This window comes from Festucalex cinctus, chromosome 18 (assembly GCF_051991245.1).
Source record: "Festucalex cinctus isolate MCC-2025b chromosome 18, RoL_Fcin_1.0, whole genome shotgun sequence".
Taxonomy (NCBI): domain Eukaryota; kingdom Metazoa; phylum Chordata; class Actinopteri; order Syngnathiformes; family Syngnathidae; genus Festucalex; species Festucalex cinctus.
Window position 1 is genome coordinate 19,112,552 of NC_135428.1, and position 20,686 is coordinate 19,133,237.

General features: G+C 38.6%; 1 protein-coding gene across 3 annotated transcripts in view; it reads right to left on the reverse strand.

Moving 5' to 3' along the window:
- robo3 (roundabout, axon guidance receptor, homolog 3 (Drosophila)) overlaps nt 1-20,686 on the reverse strand; it is a 129,972-nt gene that overhangs the window by 19,660 nt on the left and 89,626 nt on the right. For all 3 annotated transcript variants that reach the window (XM_077505822.1, XM_077505821.1, XM_077505820.1), the window contains exons 10-16: nt 13,237-13,318; nt 10,520-10,688; nt 4,593-4,759; nt 4,382-4,503; nt 4,093-4,309; nt 2,354-2,478; nt 1,785-1,968 (exon numbers count right to left, since the gene is read on the reverse strand). In XM_077505822.1, coding sequence (XP_077361948.1) covers nt 1,785-1,968; nt 2,354-2,478; nt 4,093-4,309; nt 4,382-4,503; nt 4,593-4,759; nt 10,520-10,688; nt 13,237-13,318 — 1,066 coding nt within the window. The remainder of the gene's footprint in view (nt 1-1,784; nt 1,969-2,353; nt 2,479-4,092; nt 4,310-4,381; nt 4,504-4,592; nt 4,760-10,519; nt 10,689-13,236; nt 13,319-20,686) is intronic.

A 20,686-nucleotide genomic window follows, 5' to 3' on the forward strand; every position in this document is an offset into this window, starting at 1 on the left:
ATAAATAAATGTCATCATGGGCGGCACGGTAGTCTAGTGGTTAGCACGTCCGCTTCCCTGTTCTGAGGTCTCCGGTTCGAGTCCAGGCTCGGACCTTCCTGGGTGGAGTTTGCATGTTCTCCCCGTGCCCGCGTGGGTCTTCTCCGGGTACTCCGGTCTCCTCCCACATTCCAAAGACATGCATGGTAGGTTAATTGGGCGCTCCGAATTGTCCCTAGGTGTGCGTGTGAGTGTGGATGGTTGTTCGTCTCTGTGTGCCCTGAGATTGGTTGGCAACCAGTCCAGGGTGTCCCCCGCCTACTGCCCAGAGCCAGCTGAGATAGGCGCCAGCAGCCCCCGCGACCCTTGTGAGGAATAAGCGGTCAAGAAAATGGATGGATGGATAAATGTCATCATGCTCCTGGCTACCAAAAGAAGAATGAATGCATAGCCAATGTTGCACTTTGTATATGGTGGCTGAATCAGCAGATGCTAACTGTTAGCACAGGCAAAATGTGGGGGAAATAATCTGTTTCGTTCATTTGTGTTGCTGCGGTATAATAGATATTATACAGTTGAATTTAATAACTGACCAACACCATAAAGAAGACTATTTACAGCATAAATAACGACGTCCGCGGTCGATTTAGCAGTTGCTAAGTTGTCAACATAATTAAATAACACAGCAACACTTGCGTCAAACTGCTAACTTCCATGGCATTTTGAGCACACAAAACGGAAATAAATTCGGATTTGTATAAACATGTAAAACATTTGTATGATCAGATTTGGAAGCATTCACCAGCAATAGAGGGGTTATTAGGGCCGCCAAGTTGGAAAACAAAAACAACCTTCCTGACACTTCATCGGCAATCCAACATGTCCACCTTGCACATGTATATTAGGGCTGGGTATCGATTCAGATTTCCAGAATCGATTTGATTCGATTCACAAGGGCCCGATTCGATTTGATTCACAACAATTTTCGATTCAGTTGAGGAATTCACGCAGTAGCTATTTTAGACAGTCAAAATTACCAACGCTGCAAATAGTAGAAACTTCTTACTGTAATTTAATGCTTTAGTAAAAATATGAATATTTACATTAAGAATTGAATCCATTGCAGTTACACTAATAATCTGTTTTATTTAACATGGCCTTATAAAAACAAATAATAATTTAAATCAATTACAACCACACTACAGGCTGTGTAAATAAAGTGACAAAAAAAAAGGACACTCACGACATTCACATTGTTGTGACATCCATCCATCCTTTTTCTTAACCGCTTTTCCTCACAAGGGTTGTGGGGGTGCTGGAGCCTATCCCAGCTGGCTTCTTTATCGATATATCGATACATGGTTTTATGTATCGATATTGGGATATGAAAAGGCGTATCGATACGATATCGATATTTTGAACCCAGCCCTAATGTAATGTCCTTTTCATCAAAGTGACTGTCAATGTTCTTGGGCAGAAAGTTGACGGATACAGTAGCTTTAACCCTCAATGACATTGGAAGCCATTAACGTTGCACCAATAATCTTGCCGCGGGGGGGGGGGGGGGGGGGGGTGGGGGCGTGTTCAGAGAAAGTCACGTGACGACAGAATCTCTATTACCATTCAAATTACTTTTGCAACTCTGTGTATGATTGGAACTATTCTCGTTATTACAAGCTAATGTAACATTAACATTTTTGAGGTGTGCACAGCAACACCATATTGCTTCTAAACAAGTAAACAATAATGAATTCAATAATTAATATCTGCCTTAAAGTGACTATTTTCTCCACGTTTGGACTCACTGATGAGGACGGGTAAAGGTTGACTGCGGGTGCCGACACCTGCACCAGTAACGGCTGCCACCTCCACCTGGTAAAGGACACCGGGCGTTAGGCCCTTCATCGCCGTGGACAAAGTGTTCCCTTCCACTGTCTTGTTGATGTAGTAACGTGACTGGTTGTTGCTGCCACTGCTCACACACCAAATCTGTTGACATATGGAGAGGCAGGTACATCTGAATTTCATTGACTTTGATCAACTTTCAAGGCAATGGATACCTTGGATACCGCATTCTGATTTACTTGTGACATTAAACGCATAAACCCAATTTGATTAAAAAGGTAGCATTTTTCCATGTACATTTAATGAACAATATTTACTGCCACAAACTTCCATCTTCATAAAGTTGCGCTCTCATTGACAATGTGGAAGAGGTAATAATGTAAGATGTTTATTATTGCAGTAGGTGCATGTGGTTTGTTTGTCACAGCAGAGAGGTTCTGCATGTTTTGGTGTCCTTTTTTTTTCTTTGTCATGTTTTCACTGCGATGTTGTATAGTTGCGTGCCATCTGCACTGTCAGAGGTGTTTACCCTGTACTCTAGGATGATTCCATTCTGCATGTCACTAGGTGGAGGCTCCCATGAGACAATGATGCTGGAGGTGTTGCTTTGCTTCACTGTTGCCACTGTAACAGCTCTTGGCGGGGCACTAGGCACTAAAAGGCAGGAGACCGCATTAATATCAAATGAAGCCATAACATCAGCCTACTGAGCCATTGAATGGAAGTATAGCGCAATATATTATCAACTAAATCAAGACAAAAATAAATACACTTTATTAGGGGACGAAGGCTATTGAGTCATTAAATTTTTTTGTATTAGCCATTTAGGCAGCTCGATCCAAAATGTTGAACGTGAACCAGACAACTGTGTTATTTTTAACTCTTTCCCTCCCAGCAATTTTGACAGAAGCAGTCCCGTTCGCTCCCGGCTGTTTTACTGGATTTTGACTGATTTTGCAAGGCCCACAGAATATTGTGTTCTATTGCTATAAAAGGATGGAACCAATCAAAAGAAAGATTAAAGTCTCTTCTTTCATCAGGCAATAAAAAAGTATGTTTCTGTTTCCGTTTTGCAGCAATTAGCATTACAAGAGAGCTTAGTTTAATCAGTTTTCACAAATCTATTCAAAATTGTAAGCAATCTAGCTTTTTTTCTACATGGCCCTGGTTGATCTCCTTTGCTCTGCTGCCACCTTCTGGCTGTTTCTGCAATAACTACCATTTCTGCAACCGTTCTTTGCAGTTGAGAGGCTGCTGCATCAAAGCCTTCTGTATGCTCTAGCATAAAAAAACAAAAAACAAAAAAAAACGTATAAATACGTCTCTGGGACACTTAAAATATTTACACACATACGTACAAACATAAACACAAAAAACGTATTGACACGTTATTGGGAGCAAATGAGTTAATCAGAAGCTTGAATCAACCAATATAAAGCTGCAGACGCCGCAAATCAAACCCTTTCTTGAGGTTCTGTGGAACCATTATAATTTTTTGTCCTTGTAAACATAACCTTGATTTCATATTTATATTTACATGTTTTTTTTCTTTTCAGTTATTCACATTTACTTTAAAACATTAGGTATACTTCAATGTGCTACTATGCTTTCACTTGTAATGTTTTACAGCATATGTTAAAGTAAATTTTAAATTAAATCATTAACTCATTTGCTCGCAAAAATGTATAAATACATTCTATTTTAAATATTGCTCCCAAAGATGTATTTATATGTTTTTTTGTTTTTTTTATGCTAGAGCATACAGGAGGCTTTGATGCAGCCTCTGACCTAAAAAGAATGATAATGGCAATGGTAATTATTACAAAAACAGCCAGCAGGTGGCAGCAGAGTATAAGAGATCAACCAGGGCCATGTTGCAAAAAAGCTGTTTTCCCCACAGTTTTAAACAAAATTGTGAATAATGATGAAACTTAGCTATATTCTAATGCTAAATGCTGCAAAATAGAAACAGAGAGAAATTTACTTTTTTTTCCTGATGAAAGAAGAGACTCTAATCTTTCTTTTGGTGGGTTCTATGTTTTTTATAGCAATAGAGCACAATATTCTGTGGGCCTTTCAAGATCTGTCAAAATCCAGTAAAACAGCCGGGAACGAAGGTGTTCAGTGAAAATGGCTGGGAGTGTAAGATTTACTCAGTTGGGGTGTGTGTGCGTGTGTGGGGGTGTGTGTGCGTGGGTGTGTGTGTGTTGGGGGCTTCCAAGGTTTTTTTTTACAAGTAAATGTAACTCATCTTTTATTACAGTGTACCTTCTTCTGGGGTTCGAACCAGGATCGTGCGGCTGTCCTTCCCCTGAAATTCGTCAAAATAAGGCCGGATCTTTATTTCATACTCCGTTCCTTTAAGTAGGCTAGTAAGTACAGTGCTGCGCTCGGAGGGGGAGTTGATGTCTTGGAGGAGCCACGTTCCCCCAGCGGGGCGGTAAAAGAGTCGGTAGCCCTGCACGTACTGAGATTGACGATCAACCTAGAGGAAGAAATGAGACAGTGTAAAAGAGGACCTTCCCTGGAATAACAACAGCATTAAATAGAAACTTACAGCCCAGGAGACTCGGATTGAGGATGTAGTCGGTCTGATGGGCTCTTGTAGCTGGACCGCCACCTCCCCCAGCTCTCTTTGCAATTGCCTGTGGTCCACTCCCTGGCCGGTCGGACTCACATCTGAGCCAAACACATGCAAATCAAGATTACGGTTCGGTTCACTTCACAATGCCTGAGATAATTCATGTTGTGAGGCTTCTCCGACCGACCTTGTGTTCTGACAGGCTCGGAGATGGGGCTCGGGTCGCTCAGGCCATAGGCATTGACAGCTCGGACAATAAACAAGTAGATGGTGTTGGGAAGAAGGCCAGTGATTGTGTGCGTTTCCACCTTCACCATGTCAGCTACAGTTTGCCAAGTGCTCCCGGCAGACTGGCTGTAATGGATGATGACAAAACAAATTATGTTTGTAATGTTTAACTGCAAACAGGGATTAATGTGCAAGCCAACTTGCACTTTGCAAGAGATTTGCCACAGCTGATGCCGTAGGATGTATTGCCATCTCATTCATATTAAAATTTCTACCAAGACAAATCATTGCTTCAGACTTGCATCGTGTGTGATGTAACATCCGCTAGAGGCTTTGAGTGTCAAAAATATTCCATTATTGAAGTCACAAATAGTGAGGAGATGCGAGTGTGCGTGTTTTGCAATATTAACTTGCTCAACCATTAATCAAGGAACAGGAAGATCTCGAGGCAATTGGCTCCCCCTTGTACGCAATATCTGCAAAACCAGTGTTTCCAAACATTTACATGTACTTTTTATGAGAAAAATGTCATGGCACGCCACAAAACATAAATGTCACAAAAAGTACAAATATTGAAATAATGATGATCTCGTTTTAATGCACTCAAATTTGACATAGTGTGAAATCCATCCATCCATCCATCCATCCATCCATCCATCCATCCATCCTCTTAACCGCTTGCTCCTCACAAGGGTCGCAGGGGAGCTGGAGCCTATCCCAGCCAGCTTAAGGCAGTAGGCGGGGTACACCCTGAACTGGTTGCCAGCCAATCGCAGTGCACACAGAAACAAACAACCATCCACGCTCACAAGCACACCTAGAGACAATTCGGAGCGCCCGATTAACCTGCCGTGCATGTCTTTGGAATGTGGGAGGAGACCGGAGTACCCGGAGAAGACCCACGCAGGCACGGGGAGAACATGCAAACTCCACCCAGAAAGGCCGGAGCCTGGACTTGATCTTGCTTCCTCAGTATCGGGAGGCGGACGTGCTAACCACTCTCCACCGTGCCGCCCTCAGTGTGAAATATTCCTGCTTAATTGAACACAAATCTAATATTCTCTCAAGAAGACATGAGCTATCCTGCTGCATGAATGGCAACTCGTGCTGTCACTACTGATTATTTTTATAATGGATTCATCGATCGATTATTCAACTGATTAATCGACTAATTGGATTCATTTGGATTTTACGTTAAAGTATATTACAAAAGCATTTCCCCCTCTGATTTTGTACTTTGTATAGTTAAAAAAATAAATAAAAGGGGGTTGGGGGCAAATTGATGTTGTACTTGTACTATGTTAGCAGTTCGGTCATTGGTTTCCAAAGTAAAAACAGATTCAGATTCATGAACAATTATGTTGATATGCTGAAAACCAAGATTTGGACCATTTTAAATAATAAAAGGCTCCAAACAATTACTCAATTATTAAAAGAGTTGTTGATTAATTTGATAATTGACTAATTGTCAATTAATCAATTAATGTTGACAGATCTAATGGCAACAGGTTTATTGTATATTCTGACATCTAATGGAAGAGCATTTAATTGTTCTCTCTGCACTATATGTTGTTGTCATAGATAAACAAAGTCTGTACCAAATCTTGGGTTAAGTTTAGAACAAATTAAGCGCAATTGGATAATCTCCCATGTACATTAGTATGCCACAGCACAGATGTGAGTAAAGCTGGCCACTTCAGAGAAATTCTTGCATGCTAGAGATCCTCCACATGATACAATTTGCTATCCTGATGAATAATGTAAATGTGGTTTGTAAGGGCACACGGCTGCTAAGAGGAAAGTCGAGCTTGTTATTATTGGCCTTGAGGTACCACACGAGATTCATTATCCTACACTCTTAATCCTGCTACCTCTTGTCTCGCTGTTTCTCCGTGAATTTATTATCACCTTGGCACAACTGAAGATTCACAAAAGCCCAGCCAACCATTTGTTTGACACTTTTAGATGTGTCCCTCAAGGGCATTGTGGGTCTGTGTAGTACGCTGCCAGCGTGTGCAATAAGTGCAGAGTGAACATGACTCATCAATTCTCATCTTGTGTGAGTAGAGGTGACTTCTGAGATAATCAAAGAATGTTATAAAAAAATAAAAAAATCACAGCCAATGCTGTGACTTCGCTTAAAACTGAGAAATGTAAAAACGCAGACGTCATGAGGAGTTTTTCTCGGAGTATGTTCATCATTTGTCCTCCCAACAAACCTTCTCACCTATGACAAAAAACATCACTACTAACATCCCGATGATTTCCTGCACGTTCTTTTTTTTTTCAACACTGCTGTGGCTGACATCTGGATGTGATTATGCCCAGTGTTCTGTCCTCCCTGTATAAAATTGGAATAGTGCCTTTCCCTTTAAAACGGGCTTCTTTTACGACACCTATTTTGCTCCATGGCATGTCAAGAGCATGTCAGACTTTGAAGGTGCAGCCAGCTATGCTTACGCCGTAGGTTCTCATGTTAACACAATTAATTCATATTTAATTCCGTCAGACGTCAACATGATACAAAGCCCACACGAGCTAAATTAGAAAATGTGAGGGGGTTTTATCTCGAGTTTGGTCTGTCAGCAGCATTGTAGCAGAGAGGTTACAAACTCACACGCTTCAGCTTTCTGCAATGTGAACATCGGCTCACGAGAGTCAGCGTGTGATCCTTAAAAGGAACACAAGACTTATGAAAAACTAACCAGCTATTCTGTGAAATTGATCATTTCAACTCTTCCTTGAAAAAAATGCCAATTTATCTTGAGCAAATATGATTTTATAGCACTTTTTATGAATATTTTTAAGTTAAGTACTGTCTCGTCATTTTGGACAGTCACGTGATCATCGTGACGTGCGTAAAATACACATTGAATGACATGGCTGCCAGTGGCAGCATTGGACTCATGAGGAATTATCGCGTCCCAAAGCGGACATCAAAGGTGGAATTACGCCTTACAACAAAAAAGCACTTCTTCAAAAGCAGTACAGCCATGGAGGACACTGAAAGCCGGATAAAACTGGTAGAGCGAGTCGAGTGGACGGTAAACATCCGAATGACTTTCACTCTGCTATATGTCGTGTGCTAAGCCTGCTTGAGTCCAAATTAGGAGCGGCCACCCCCCACTGCCCCACGGCGACACGGTGGATGGGTAGTTAGCACGTCCACCTCCCAGTACTGAGGACTTGGGTTCGAGTGCAGGCCTTCCTGGGTGGAGTTTGCATGTTCTTCCCGTGCCTGCGTGGGTCTTCTCCGGGTACTCCGGTCTCCTCCCACATTCCAAAGACATGCATGGCAGGTTAATTGGGTGCTCCAAATTGTCCCTAAGTGTGCTTGTGAGTGTGGATGTTTGTTCGTCTCAGTGTGACCTGCGATTGGCTGGCAATCAGTTCAGGGTGTACCCCGCCTACTGCTTGAAACCAACTGAGATAGGCTCCAGCACCCCCTGCAACCCTTGTGAGGAATAAGCAGTCAAGAAAATGGATGGATGGATGGATGGATGGATGGATGGATGGATGGATAGATTTCAACTTTTGTCTGGCATGTCAATGTAATCTTCTCAGGACTTTTAGAATCAGTTGGCTGATGTAAGTTAAACTATATAAGCAAGAGGTTTGGTTCTTTAACAAAGCATGCCCCAACCACCGGTTTAGACCAGGCTGTGCAATTGAAAGAATAAAAAAAAACTTATGATTTATTTATTATCCAAGGCTAACAAAATATTTTATTTTGAAAAGTGAACAGATTCCCTCTGTTACAACTGCCTATGACGGACTCTTCACACATGTCAATATGCTAACCACTAAATCCACATCCTAGCAAAATGTGTAAAAAAAAAAAAAAAAAACCCAGACATATTTGGAATGTTTCATTGCAATGAGGAAAAGAAAACACAAGAGCTTATGACCAAGAAGAAAGAGGAAGGTGCATTCACAGAAACTAACAGGAGACCTACGTCTTGTATGATGGATTTATGCACACAAGTGATTCTTGTGCCATTCTGCACAATAAACAGCTCTTGATTTAGCGTTATGGTGAGTTATTCAGAGACTTTATATTTGTTCTGCCTTGTTATGTTAGCACATTTTAGGAGGACTCTGCCAATATGGTTTCATAAAAATGTGGCTTCACGTTTATTGTTAAAGCATATCTACAAAATACCCCTTTTTATGGTGTTTTTGCTGCTAGTAGATGTATACAAAGTGAATTTGCGTTGCTGCTGTATAATTTTATTAATGCGCCAGCACCCCCGGTTACCGGTCCACAAAAGTTATGGACTTGAACTGGTCCGTGACTGAACAAATAAAGGTTGGGGAGGGACCACTACTTTAACCAACCAGATTTCAGATTCAGCCTCACAAGCTGGCTCTCAATGACGTCATCATTTTTATGTCCTCTGGTTGACTAGTTGGAACAAAACTTGTTACAGCCAACTACAATGAGAAAAACAAGTTGTGATTTTGTAATATAATTAGACGAAAATTTCATTGTGAGCTTCTCAAGATGTGTATCTGAAATATGTGTATGCTGTTATACAGAATGTATATTATAGATGCTGCTTTCTATAACTGTGACAAGATAGTGGTGATATTAAGAGGTGGATTAAGTAAATCCACACTGAAGGCCCAGGGACCAAACCACTGTTCAACACAAAACTTTTGACCATTTTACCACGAAGGTCATCACAGAGTTATTCTATAATGATCTGATTCTAAACTAAAGGTTAGTCCCACAAGTATGTGTAAAATACTGTGTTTATGATGTTATTATTTGATTGATTTTGATTCATTATTTGAAAACAAAAAATAATCTTAAAACATCTATTTGTTAAGCGGTCAAGAAACTATTTCTGTCATGACTCGAGTCATGCAGGAGGTATGTTTGGGTTTTGTCTCGAGTCATGCAGAGTAATCTTTGGGTTTTGTCTCATGTCTGGGGTCATGCCTGGGTTAGGTTTGAGTTCATGACCTGTTAATCAAGTTTCAACTAGTTTTAGGCTGTGATGTTATACGATGTTTGGAACTCTCTGTAAGAACTATGTCAGGAATCTTTAATCGCGTTCTGAAGAATCTTTTATGCTATATGATGTTTGTTGATGTCAGGAACTATCCGTAATTACTGGGTTAACAGCCAATCAGAGAATTCCATGTCAGCACTGGTACTCACATGTCTAGCCACAACCAATGAGATTGACTGACTGTGTATATAAGGGTCTGAGAAATGTGTATGGTTGCCGTATTATTGCTCACTGTTTCACTGTGCTTCTCCGCTGCCCAAGGGGGGCTTGGCGTGTCGTGATTCTCGAGGCATTCTCGTTGTTTTTAGTTTCGTCAAGTTATGTGAATAAATAGTTAAAACCTTATTTGGGTCTGCGTCTTTTCATGAGCGATTTCTGCCACTCGTAGTTACTTCAAATAGTCTTTACAGCTTTTATATGGACAATTAGACCTTGGAAAGCCTCATTTCTATTGCAAGTGGGAAGATGTTTTCCATAATTGAAATGCCGAATTGTATTATTATTATTATTATCATTATTATGATTACGCATCACAGCAATAAATGTACCACGAGTAAACCCAATTACGTAATATTGTTGTCAATTCCAAAAAGGCCATAGCTACTACTAAAAGGCCATATTGTACATCTATTGTTAATTTACAATCTACAATATTCCTTTGAAAGACTTGAGAACAATGAAATAAGGTCTACATTCTAAATGCTACACTTAAAACAGCATACAACAAAACATTCACAGGAAGTGTTTTCTAATTTGGTATTCGTGGTTGTTTTTACCGCATGTGCATATTTGCTACTATGACTGACAAATTAATGTGAAAAGTAAAAGTATGAAAAAAATAATTAGATTCATGATTCATAAAAGTCACCTGAAGGCCTCAACAATGTAGGAGGTAACTGCAGCTCCTCCCTCATGAGCATTGGGTTGCCATGTCAGAGAGACACTGTTCTTGGACACATCTGTGACAATGGGTTTGTGTGGCGGACCTGGCAACTGGAAAGGCTCAGTGGTCTGAGCAACTGATGGCTCTGCATTCTCTGTTTGAGAAGGAGAGGGAGATAAATAAATGCAGTCTGAGACACAAAAATGTGAAAATACTGATACTTTCACCACATAAGTACATTTCGTTTTAGAAAAATATTTCAAAAGACTTTTATTCACATCATATTCTACAATGTGCAAATTTTCTGTTAAAATAATTGTACTTTTACCCAAGTATCAATTTCAGGTACTTTTCACAAAACTGATAATAATTATTCTAACAACTTCAAACTATATTTATAAATAGGCCTACTGGATACATGTAGACAAGTCAGAGCATCAAAAAGACAAAGATCACATGAATGTTACTTAAAAAGTAAGAATTGTCATGAGCTGGAGGTTGGATCCCAAAGCACAGACACAAATAAGATTGGAACTATGTATTCACATCGAGAGGCGTGGAACAAACTTGACTAGACGAGAAACAAAGAGAGTTGCACAGAGGACAGTGGTAACAGAAGTAATAATCCAACAAAGACACCCACTTCTCAGGAGGCTTATATAGATAAGGAATCGATCTGATTGATTGTGGCTAGACATGTGGGTAACAGGACTGACATGGAATTATCTGATTGGCTGTTTACCAGGTAAAGGGATTAAAGATTCATGACATCACATAGCCTAAAACCAGTTGAAACTAGATGCAAGTTACATCAGTTCAAAACAGACACTTGTTACATCAGTACATAACAGACACTTGACCTCACATTTGAAATACCCTATAAAGTCAATTCAGATGTGTTTCTAAATATATTACACGTTTGACTAGCTGAAAAGAGAAAACGTATGCAAGGACTGAGAAGATCTGCTTCATCAGTAGCTATCTGGCTTTGCCTTTACCCCACAAAAACGCATCTTCCTGGATGCCAAAATTAACAGAACAACTTGGTATCATATCAGTCCCCACGTGTCATGTACTTTGTAATGTGTCAAAAAATGTTGTAGCTATAATTAAGTGGACACTACTTACTATTTAGGAACAATGTGCTTAAATTTCTAGCATGTGGTGTGAACCACAGGATAGAATGTTAGCTTTTCCCCTTGGGTGTCTCCCACACAGTCCAAATCACCAATTGAGGTCTTCAATGTATTGGACGACTCGAGGCAGCAGCAGACTTCCTTTTTTTTTTTTTTTTTCGAGAGAGAGAGCAGCAGACTTCCTGACGCTGTGCTGACACCTAGCTAGCTAGCTAGCTAGCACCTATCATCGTGGCATGGAAAAGCCCTGTGACTACTTGGTGTGATATATACCAGCCATCAGATTCCTTAAATACATAATTTCGGCTCAAGCATAAAGAGATGCATAGCATATCGTAGATGTATTTATAAAAATGTATTTGACTGACATTTGAAAGATGAGCGAGGCGTGTTTTCAGCGCATTCAGCGGACACACTCAAAAGGAACATCTTGATTTTCAACGATGTTGAAACTTACTTGGCAATTTTCTTTATCCATCCAAATTTTGCTTGTTAACAAAACATTTCCTTTTGGCGTGTCAAATTTATAGGACCTTTTTGGTTACATTTTTATTTATTTACAGGTCTTGTAACTAGCACAGCACTAAATGGAGGAACTCTAGACATATTGTATTTTACCCCCCATAACATTTTAAGTGTCCAATAAGATTGTTACATCTTCAGATATTTTTCAAACAGATTTCAGCTATGTTGTTAAAGCATTTTTAATGAATATTTCTTTATATGGTTGGTAGGGGTGTTAAAAAAAAATTTTGATTCGGCAATATATCGCGATACTACAGCACGCAATTCTCGAATCGATTCAATAGGCAGCCAAATCAATTTTTTAACATCCAGTTTTGATGAAAAAATATTCAACAAAACGTCTAACTTTCACACGGAAGAATGTTATATTAATGGAACATTAAGCCTTAATATTTTATTTCAATGCTGTTCTAACATGAAAAAGGTTACAACCTGTTTGTTAAATACAGTGGCTCACAGTTATAACACTGAAGTTTGAGATCAATAAATAATAAATTTTCATACAAATCTTACAGTGTACATGTACAAGTTTACTAAATGCTATTTTCTAAATTGAGTAAATAAAAAAAAATCAACAATCGACTTGTAAATTCATATCGGGATTAATCGGTATCGAATCGAATCGTGACCTATGAATCGTGATACAGATTGAATCGTCAGGTACTAGGCAATTCACACCCCTAATGGTTGGTTATTGCTAAATATATACCTGGTGTATTTAATTAATCAACATGTCACTATTATTCACTGTCACTACAAAACTTCTTTTGCACTAGCTATATGGTTACTTATTGTTATTACTTGCCTAACAGCAAAACCTTGTAATCTGTCTCGCTTAGATTAGATGTTAATTTTCCTTGGGTCCCCATCAATACTGTTTTGGGTAACGGAAGACGGATGTGCCCTTCTACTATTAAACATCAGGTTATAAGGATGTAACAATTTTTAGATTATGTTAAGATGATGGACTTCCTATGTCAGGGTTTGTGCAGCATGACGATCACATTTTGCTGAGATTGAAAGCATGCAGAGACAACCTACCTTTGACTGTGAGCACTCCACTCCAACTCGTCTCACCGCTCGAGCTGGCAGCCAAGCAGGTGTAAACGCCGGAGTCGGTTTCCTGGCAACGTAAAAATTGATGTGTGTCATCAGTTTAGTGTGTGAGAGCAGCAGTTTGTGCTTTAATTTACTCATTAGCAGTGATGTGACCAAATGACATATCTTTCAAAAGCAGAAGGTATTGTGCTCCGTTGAGCTACAAGGAAGCTGGCAGAACATCGAGCACTAATTAACGGCCAACCAGGGGACGGCACGTTCAGTGACACTGGTTTGAAAAGTGGAAGGCAGAGCACAATTTGCATGAGTGTTTGAAAGAGATACAGATGCATAAATAAACCTGTTCACATTCACTGAAAACGGTCTCACTTGATTTCCACTTTGTCAAGTGCATATCAATCACTCATTACAGTTCAATAAATTGTTTTTACTCTTGACATTTTGTCAAATAAGGTTCATTCAATGTCTAACATATTCTCAGTGGATTTACAGTATTTGAAGTCTAGGCTTAAGTCAAGCTTCTGTCTTTTATGCTCTTCATCTACTGTAATCCTTAGCTGCCAGAGCAGGAGATTTAAAGGAAGGATCAAAGACAGAATTTTAATGACCAGTTAGAACTCGAGAAATTTCTGAAGCACCTGTCTTTAAACTCAACAGCTGCTTAGTATTCAGGACAAGACACATGCAAATAAAATTATGAAGTGTGCGATAAATCTAGCCGCTGGTGCACACATGAGCGATGCTACAGTTTTTAAGGGCAAGGCAGATGATATACAGATTGTAAAAGTGCTTACAACAAGCAAAGACATATTACACAGACTCCCATGTGAGGACAAAAGAGATCCCTTTGCCTTTGGTTAAATATTGTGATAATATACATTTGTGTCAGTTTGTTGACAAAATACCCACAGACAACCAATGACACCAGGAGAGATACTGGGCTAAAAAGCCTCATTAAAATGTCCAAGGTCACATCCATGCACACACAAATAATTGATGACTAAATAACTCCCACAGCTGTTTAGTGTTAACTCGCCAGCTGCTTTAGTGTTCTTGGAGATTCGTAGCCTAATGCTGGCCATAACCTTAAAATCGTTGACAAGTTACACAGGTGTGTGCAACAACCGTTGTAGCAGCTAGCTTGAAAAGCTAATCATACAGTCATTGTGAGTCGCCAAATGAGTGCAGACAGGACAGCTGCCAGCTTCGATATTTATATTCCGTGTCGCTGTGCTGCGGCTTTGACAGTCCCCAAAAAAATATGTTGTTATGTGGTCTATTGTACAAAAAAAATGAGTGGAAAGCAGTTGGCTGCCCTAGAGAACTGTAAAGTAAGTGAGATAGCTGATCACAGGCATACTGAAACTCAGAGTTGGGCAATTAGTTTTTTGAGTGAGCCGTGCAGCTCAGTTGTGTTATATATGAATCTAATGTCTGCATTGTTTTAATAAGATGCCATTGTGTAGCCCTGGCTGCCCTGGTACGTTTATGTTGTTGTAACTAGGGAAAAAAATATTAATAATAAATAAATAAATAAATAAATAAATAGATAAATAAATAAAAGGGTAACTAAATAATTAGATAGATAGATAAATAAATAAATAAATAAATAAATAAACCGAAAGGTTTATTCAGTTACCGTAAAATCTCGTATATAATACACACCTCATTTTTAATACGCCTCCCAAAATCAACCTTAAAAAGTAGCTTTTTTTTTTTTTTTTCCCCTTTGTACCAGTGTATAATATGCTACTGTCCATGATTATCGTCTGGTCACAAGTGCATGTTTTTAATGCTCCAATAACACAGTCATACAAAGTATTATAAAACATGTTTGCTCTCTTTTGACTGTTTAAGCCAATCATGTGTGGTTTAATGTACGTAGGCAGTTATGTACTTTAAGCATATTTTAGGTGCTCTGTTATGTGCTGGGGTTGGATCCCAAAAAACGCAGACACAAATAACACCTTTACTATTTATTCACATCGAGAGGCGTGGAACAAACTTGACTAGACGAGAAACAACAAGAGTTGCACAGAGGAACAGAGGTAATAATCCGACAAAAACACACACTTCTCAGGCTTATACTGCCAATCGATCTGATTGGTTGTGCTAGACATGTGGGTAACAGTACTGACATAGAATTATCTGATTGGTTGTTGACCAGATAAAGATATTAAAGATTCCTGACATCACATAGTTATATGCAGATAAAGATGACATCACATAACGTCTTACCGGTTGAAACTAGATGCTGATTACATTTGTTCCAAGCAGACACTTGACCTCACGGTCGTGACCCAACCTAACCCTTGCATGACCCTTGTCATAACAGCATAACCCTTGCATGACCCTAGTCATGACAGGTGCCATGGGTAATAAATTACCATATTACAAACTCAATGCAAGTTATGACACTCAACCCAATGCTGTGTCATGTTGAACAGCTTGTAGAAACAGATAACATTTGATGGTGTAACGAACTGTATGACATGAGTGTTGCTGCTGAGGTGTTCGAATGAGCATGACAAGCTAGGTACTGCTATGTACAAGCGCGTAAACTTTTTTGCGCAGGCTGTTAGAGGTGTTATGCCAATGTAGTTACCCCCAAATAAAATATGTATCCCCTGCAACTCGAGTTGGCTCTTCTGAGTTTGGTGCATCAAATAAAGTATAAACTGCATCCACGTACCCCATGCAATGTGCTTGCTACTAGTCATGGCTGTTTGGTGAGTGCATGAGTACTGGGACCAAATAGACTTTTAGAATAGGCTGAGATTAACATTTGGAAGATATGCTGAGATTTACACTTGGAAGAGAGTAAAATAAAGAATTGAAAAATAAAATAAAAATAACTCAAGGGTTGAGGAACGAACTCACTACCTTCAGCTTGGGAGTCTTCCACGTTGCCACCTGAGCTCTTACCGTTTGCTTATCTCCAAGAGACCAAAAATGATATAATAACACATAGCAGGCTCAGGGAGTAGATCGGCTGTCTCCCAAGCTGAAGATTTTGAGTTAGTTCCTCAACCCTTGAGTGTATTATTTTTTTTTTCCCAATTCTTTATTTGACTGTCTTCAAAGTGTAAATATCACTTTAAAACTGAGTCTATTTGGTCCCATTCTAAATAATCAAATTTACTCGTCAGAATTTATTGTGTACAATCAACCAAACTTTTTCCAAATTCAACATCCCCCATGTCACTTCATTTCACTGAATCAAGGACTATTTCTGTGCAACACCTCCAGTCACCCACTTTCTAGTTATATTCTGCCTTCTGCCATGAACATTTTGGAAGTTATCTATAATCCGGAGTCCCCTCTCTTATATTGTGTGTAAGACACTGTACACAATAGTGTTGTAGCATGAAATTTTAATTTGATTCTGTCTGTTTTGCTTGATGATTTCAGGCTTTAAAATGCTTCTTACTGAGAGCATACCGTGAATACTTCCTGTTATTTTCCAAATGAAAAAGTTAGAAGTGAGACCGAAAAAATAAAAATCGCAACTAATGCCTTGCTGAGCTGAGAGCACGTTTAACCATTCTCTTCTCCAATCTCTGAGGCCGGCTCACATCGTTAACACTGACAGAAGCATTAGTCAAGCCTTGAGGGGCTTGTAAGTGTTCCTTGCAGGCCAGGGAATAGGTCTTTGCACACAACATCCCTTTTTGCTCTTACTCACTTACTACAGGCCATGACCTTGGGGCAACTTGTGGGCAGGTTAATGGTGTGTCTATCTGAGGGCGTACAATACAGTTCCCCAGATGGTGGCGTCTGATCGGTGGAAGGGGAATTGGCATTGGAGGTGGGTGGGCTAAACCTCTGCAACACTTGACTATTAATCAAAGCTAGCAGCTCAGGTCCTGCGTGAAACAGATTGCTGAAAAATGGATGAGCTAAGAGGAAGAGAAGAGACTAAAAGGGAGGGAGGCCAGAGAGATAACTGCAAGCTAAATAGAGAATTTGTTAATATACAGTGCTTAAGAAGTATGTTAAACATGGTTTCATTCACTTCAATGGCTAATAAGAAATGTGTAGAAGCTTTTTAACCCTAAATAATGATGATTGTTTTTTAAATATTAAATATTACAATATGGTTAAGATTATTATCCACACATTCAAATACTGTTTCAAATGTGGAAGTCGGACAAAGGGATTTTCTCTTCGCGGTTTGCGTTACGATGAAATAGTTGAGTACTGTCTAGTGTCTCCCATGTGATCTTTATGTGCTGACCCAGAAGTCAAGTGGCTGTTAGCAAGACAGAGATTTCTGTGTTTTGCGTAGGGCTGGGTATTGATTCTAATTTCCTCAACCGATTTGATTTCGATTCACAAGAGTTTGATTTTGATTTTTCCCAATACGATTCACTTCAATTTAATCTGATATTGATTAATTATGGAACATCACTTCTGAAATATGAAGGACAAGGTGAAAACTCCACAAACATTAAATTCCAAATTAAATTTTGAGAAGGCAGTAACTGGTTGAATAATTTAGTTTATTAACTAAAGTAACACATAATCACTTAAGTGTTATACAACATTGACATCAGCAAGGATGAGATGAAAATATTTTCATAATTAAAATTCAATAATTGCAAATATAAATTAAAATAATTCTGATTTATCTTAAAGTGCAACAAGTCAGGTCTTTCATAAATGTAAGAAAATACTTTTAAATTCCTGTAAACAGTACATTTCCAACAAAACAGTAAGATACAAAAAGTGTGGCCTTTAAAATTCTATTTTCTTATGAATTTATGGGAAAAATAAATATTAAAATAATCGATTCATGGTTTTATGGCTCGATATCAGGCTCGAACGAGAATCGACTATTCGATTTTTTTTAAACACAGCCCTAGTTTTGCGTGTGGCTATTCATTGATGTCAACTGCCTCAATATTATCAGCACAGACACTTTTCATTGGAGAAATTGCTGTTTGCACCACTATGGCCAGAAAACAAAAACAAAAAAAACAACAACCTTGGTGGTGACGTGTGCGCTGTTGCCAATATAAATTTCCTCCTGTCCATTACAATAACTTTAAAACACCAACTTTTTATATATATGTACACATGTACTGTACATACATACATTTAGCACAAGGGTATCAAACCCAACCACACATGGGGCCAAGTCAAGTCAATTCATCTTTATTTGTACAGCGTTTTCAAACAGCCTTAGCTAACTCAAGGGACACTTTAAATCACGAGTCGAACAAGATAAAAATTAAAACTAATTGTATGATATGCATTTTGTTTGGTTTTATTTAGATGTTAGTTGTCATGTGTTCCTTGTGTCCCTGTTGTCATAGGTTTCATTTTCCCAGGTCCTCGCTCCTCAATCCTTTCTTTACTAGCACCTCTCAACAGAAATTCCATCCAGGACTCCCCATTGCATATTTTAAATGACTTGGAATCATCTATGTAAAAAAAAAAAAAAAAAAAAAAAAAAAAAAAAAAAAACATTGCTTGTGCATTACTTTGTATAATTTTTTTATGTGGCCAAAGAGCAGAAATAGCAGTCAACAAACAGAGAGTGGCAATGTCATCACAAACATTTACTGTATGTTGTTGGCTAAAATGAGTTTTCCTACAGAACTTGAGACAAAATGTCCAAGACCACTTTTTTCCCCCCAGACTGATACCAGTACAGGTACTCAACTCTTGAGTAGTCACCGACACCACCAGGGTTATAGTTTTGGAATTTTCATTTTAGTTAGTTTTTATTTCGTTTTGAGTTTAGTTTTTTTTTTTTTTTTAGTTACCGGTAGTTTTAATTAGTTTTCAGGGTGGTTCTGTTGGCTTTTATTAGTTTAAGTTATTTAATAAATAGCTTTAGTTTTGTTTTAGTTAGTTTCAGTATTAGTTTTTTTTTTTATTTATTTTTTTTATAATGTGTATTACTTGTGCGCAATATTTAAAAAAACACCATGGGAGCGATGTCATCAGAAGGTGCTTTTCTATTGGATGCTGCTAGATGACGTGACTTCTGTGTGAGACACTTTCAAATGTTCTCATTCCGACTAATAAATCTACTTAAAATCACATTTAAAATCATCCCCAAAGGCTCACGCATTAAATGAATTACCAAAGACTAAAACAAAGAACATTTTTGCTTTAATTATAGTTAGTTTGGTAAACATAAAATGTATTTTTAGTTAATTTTCGTTTTTAAAAAGCATTTTCGTTTATTTTATTCCGTTAACGAAATTGTTTTTTAAATATTAGTTTTAATTTTTCAATTAGTTTTAGTGAACTACAATAACCTTGGACACCACTAGTACTTTTGATACATACAATAGATAGAGATAATCCCAACATCGCATTTTCCTTAAAACCATGTGACATTAATAGCAATTTTCTATTCTTCTAATGTTTAAGTTCTTATTCTTGATCATAAAATGGCCACAAGAGGGTGGCCAATACCAGGGAAATTCTCTAATAAACGACAATTAACACTGACTATAAACATGGTATTATTAAGAGCAATTAACAAAATCCCACTGGGCAAGAGGGGATGTCAACTCCCTCTGGCGCTACAATATCTTACACAGTAAGTGCTACCAAAAAGAGACAGAATTTGAGCCCAATCGAGACAGAGCTATCGAATGACTGCAGATAGCCTATCGTTCGATACGGTATTATAGGAATTGTAATGTGTGTGTGTGTGATCACCACTTCACATTGCACCAATAAAATATTGTGGTGTATTATTAAATGAGAAGAGAAGGCATTTTCCATCAAGTTTCACTTCATTATGATCACTATTAATTTATTATTTTTGCACAGGCATGTTGTGATTTAAAATGGTGTCATTTCTAAACTGAATCTGGCACCTTGAGTTAAAATGCTAGTGCTATTAATGAAACACTGGTCTCTTACAGTCTTGGGAAAGCACATGTGTGTCAAAAATGAATCAAACACCAATGAAATTAGCAAAGAAACCTCATACTAAAAGTCATGCATAAAAACTACATGGCTAAGTTCCACGCCATGTTCCACAGAGTAGGAGTAATTACTTGCTGAGTCAGATATGGCCAGTGGGCCAGGAGTTAGACACATGATTTAGCAGAATGGCAGTAAAAAACCCCAATTTAACTCTGACATATTCAAATTTCATTTCATGATGTCTTGGGTCCTGTGTGGGACATCGGCGGTATGGTTTCCTGGCAAAGATTTCACACTAATAGCATCTCACTGCCAGCATCTGAGGAACAATCAGACCATCTGTTCCTAGACCGGGACCTAGATTAGACCGACTTATTTACATGCATGATTTCAAAATTAATGTGATTTCTTCATGCTAAATTTATTGAGCGGTTGTTGCTTAACTATTTTACTGCCACATGTTATTAAAAAACAACCCCCAATGCCAGCGGATTTCGAGCATTTTAACTCATTTTTCGAAGCAAACAGAATATTGTGT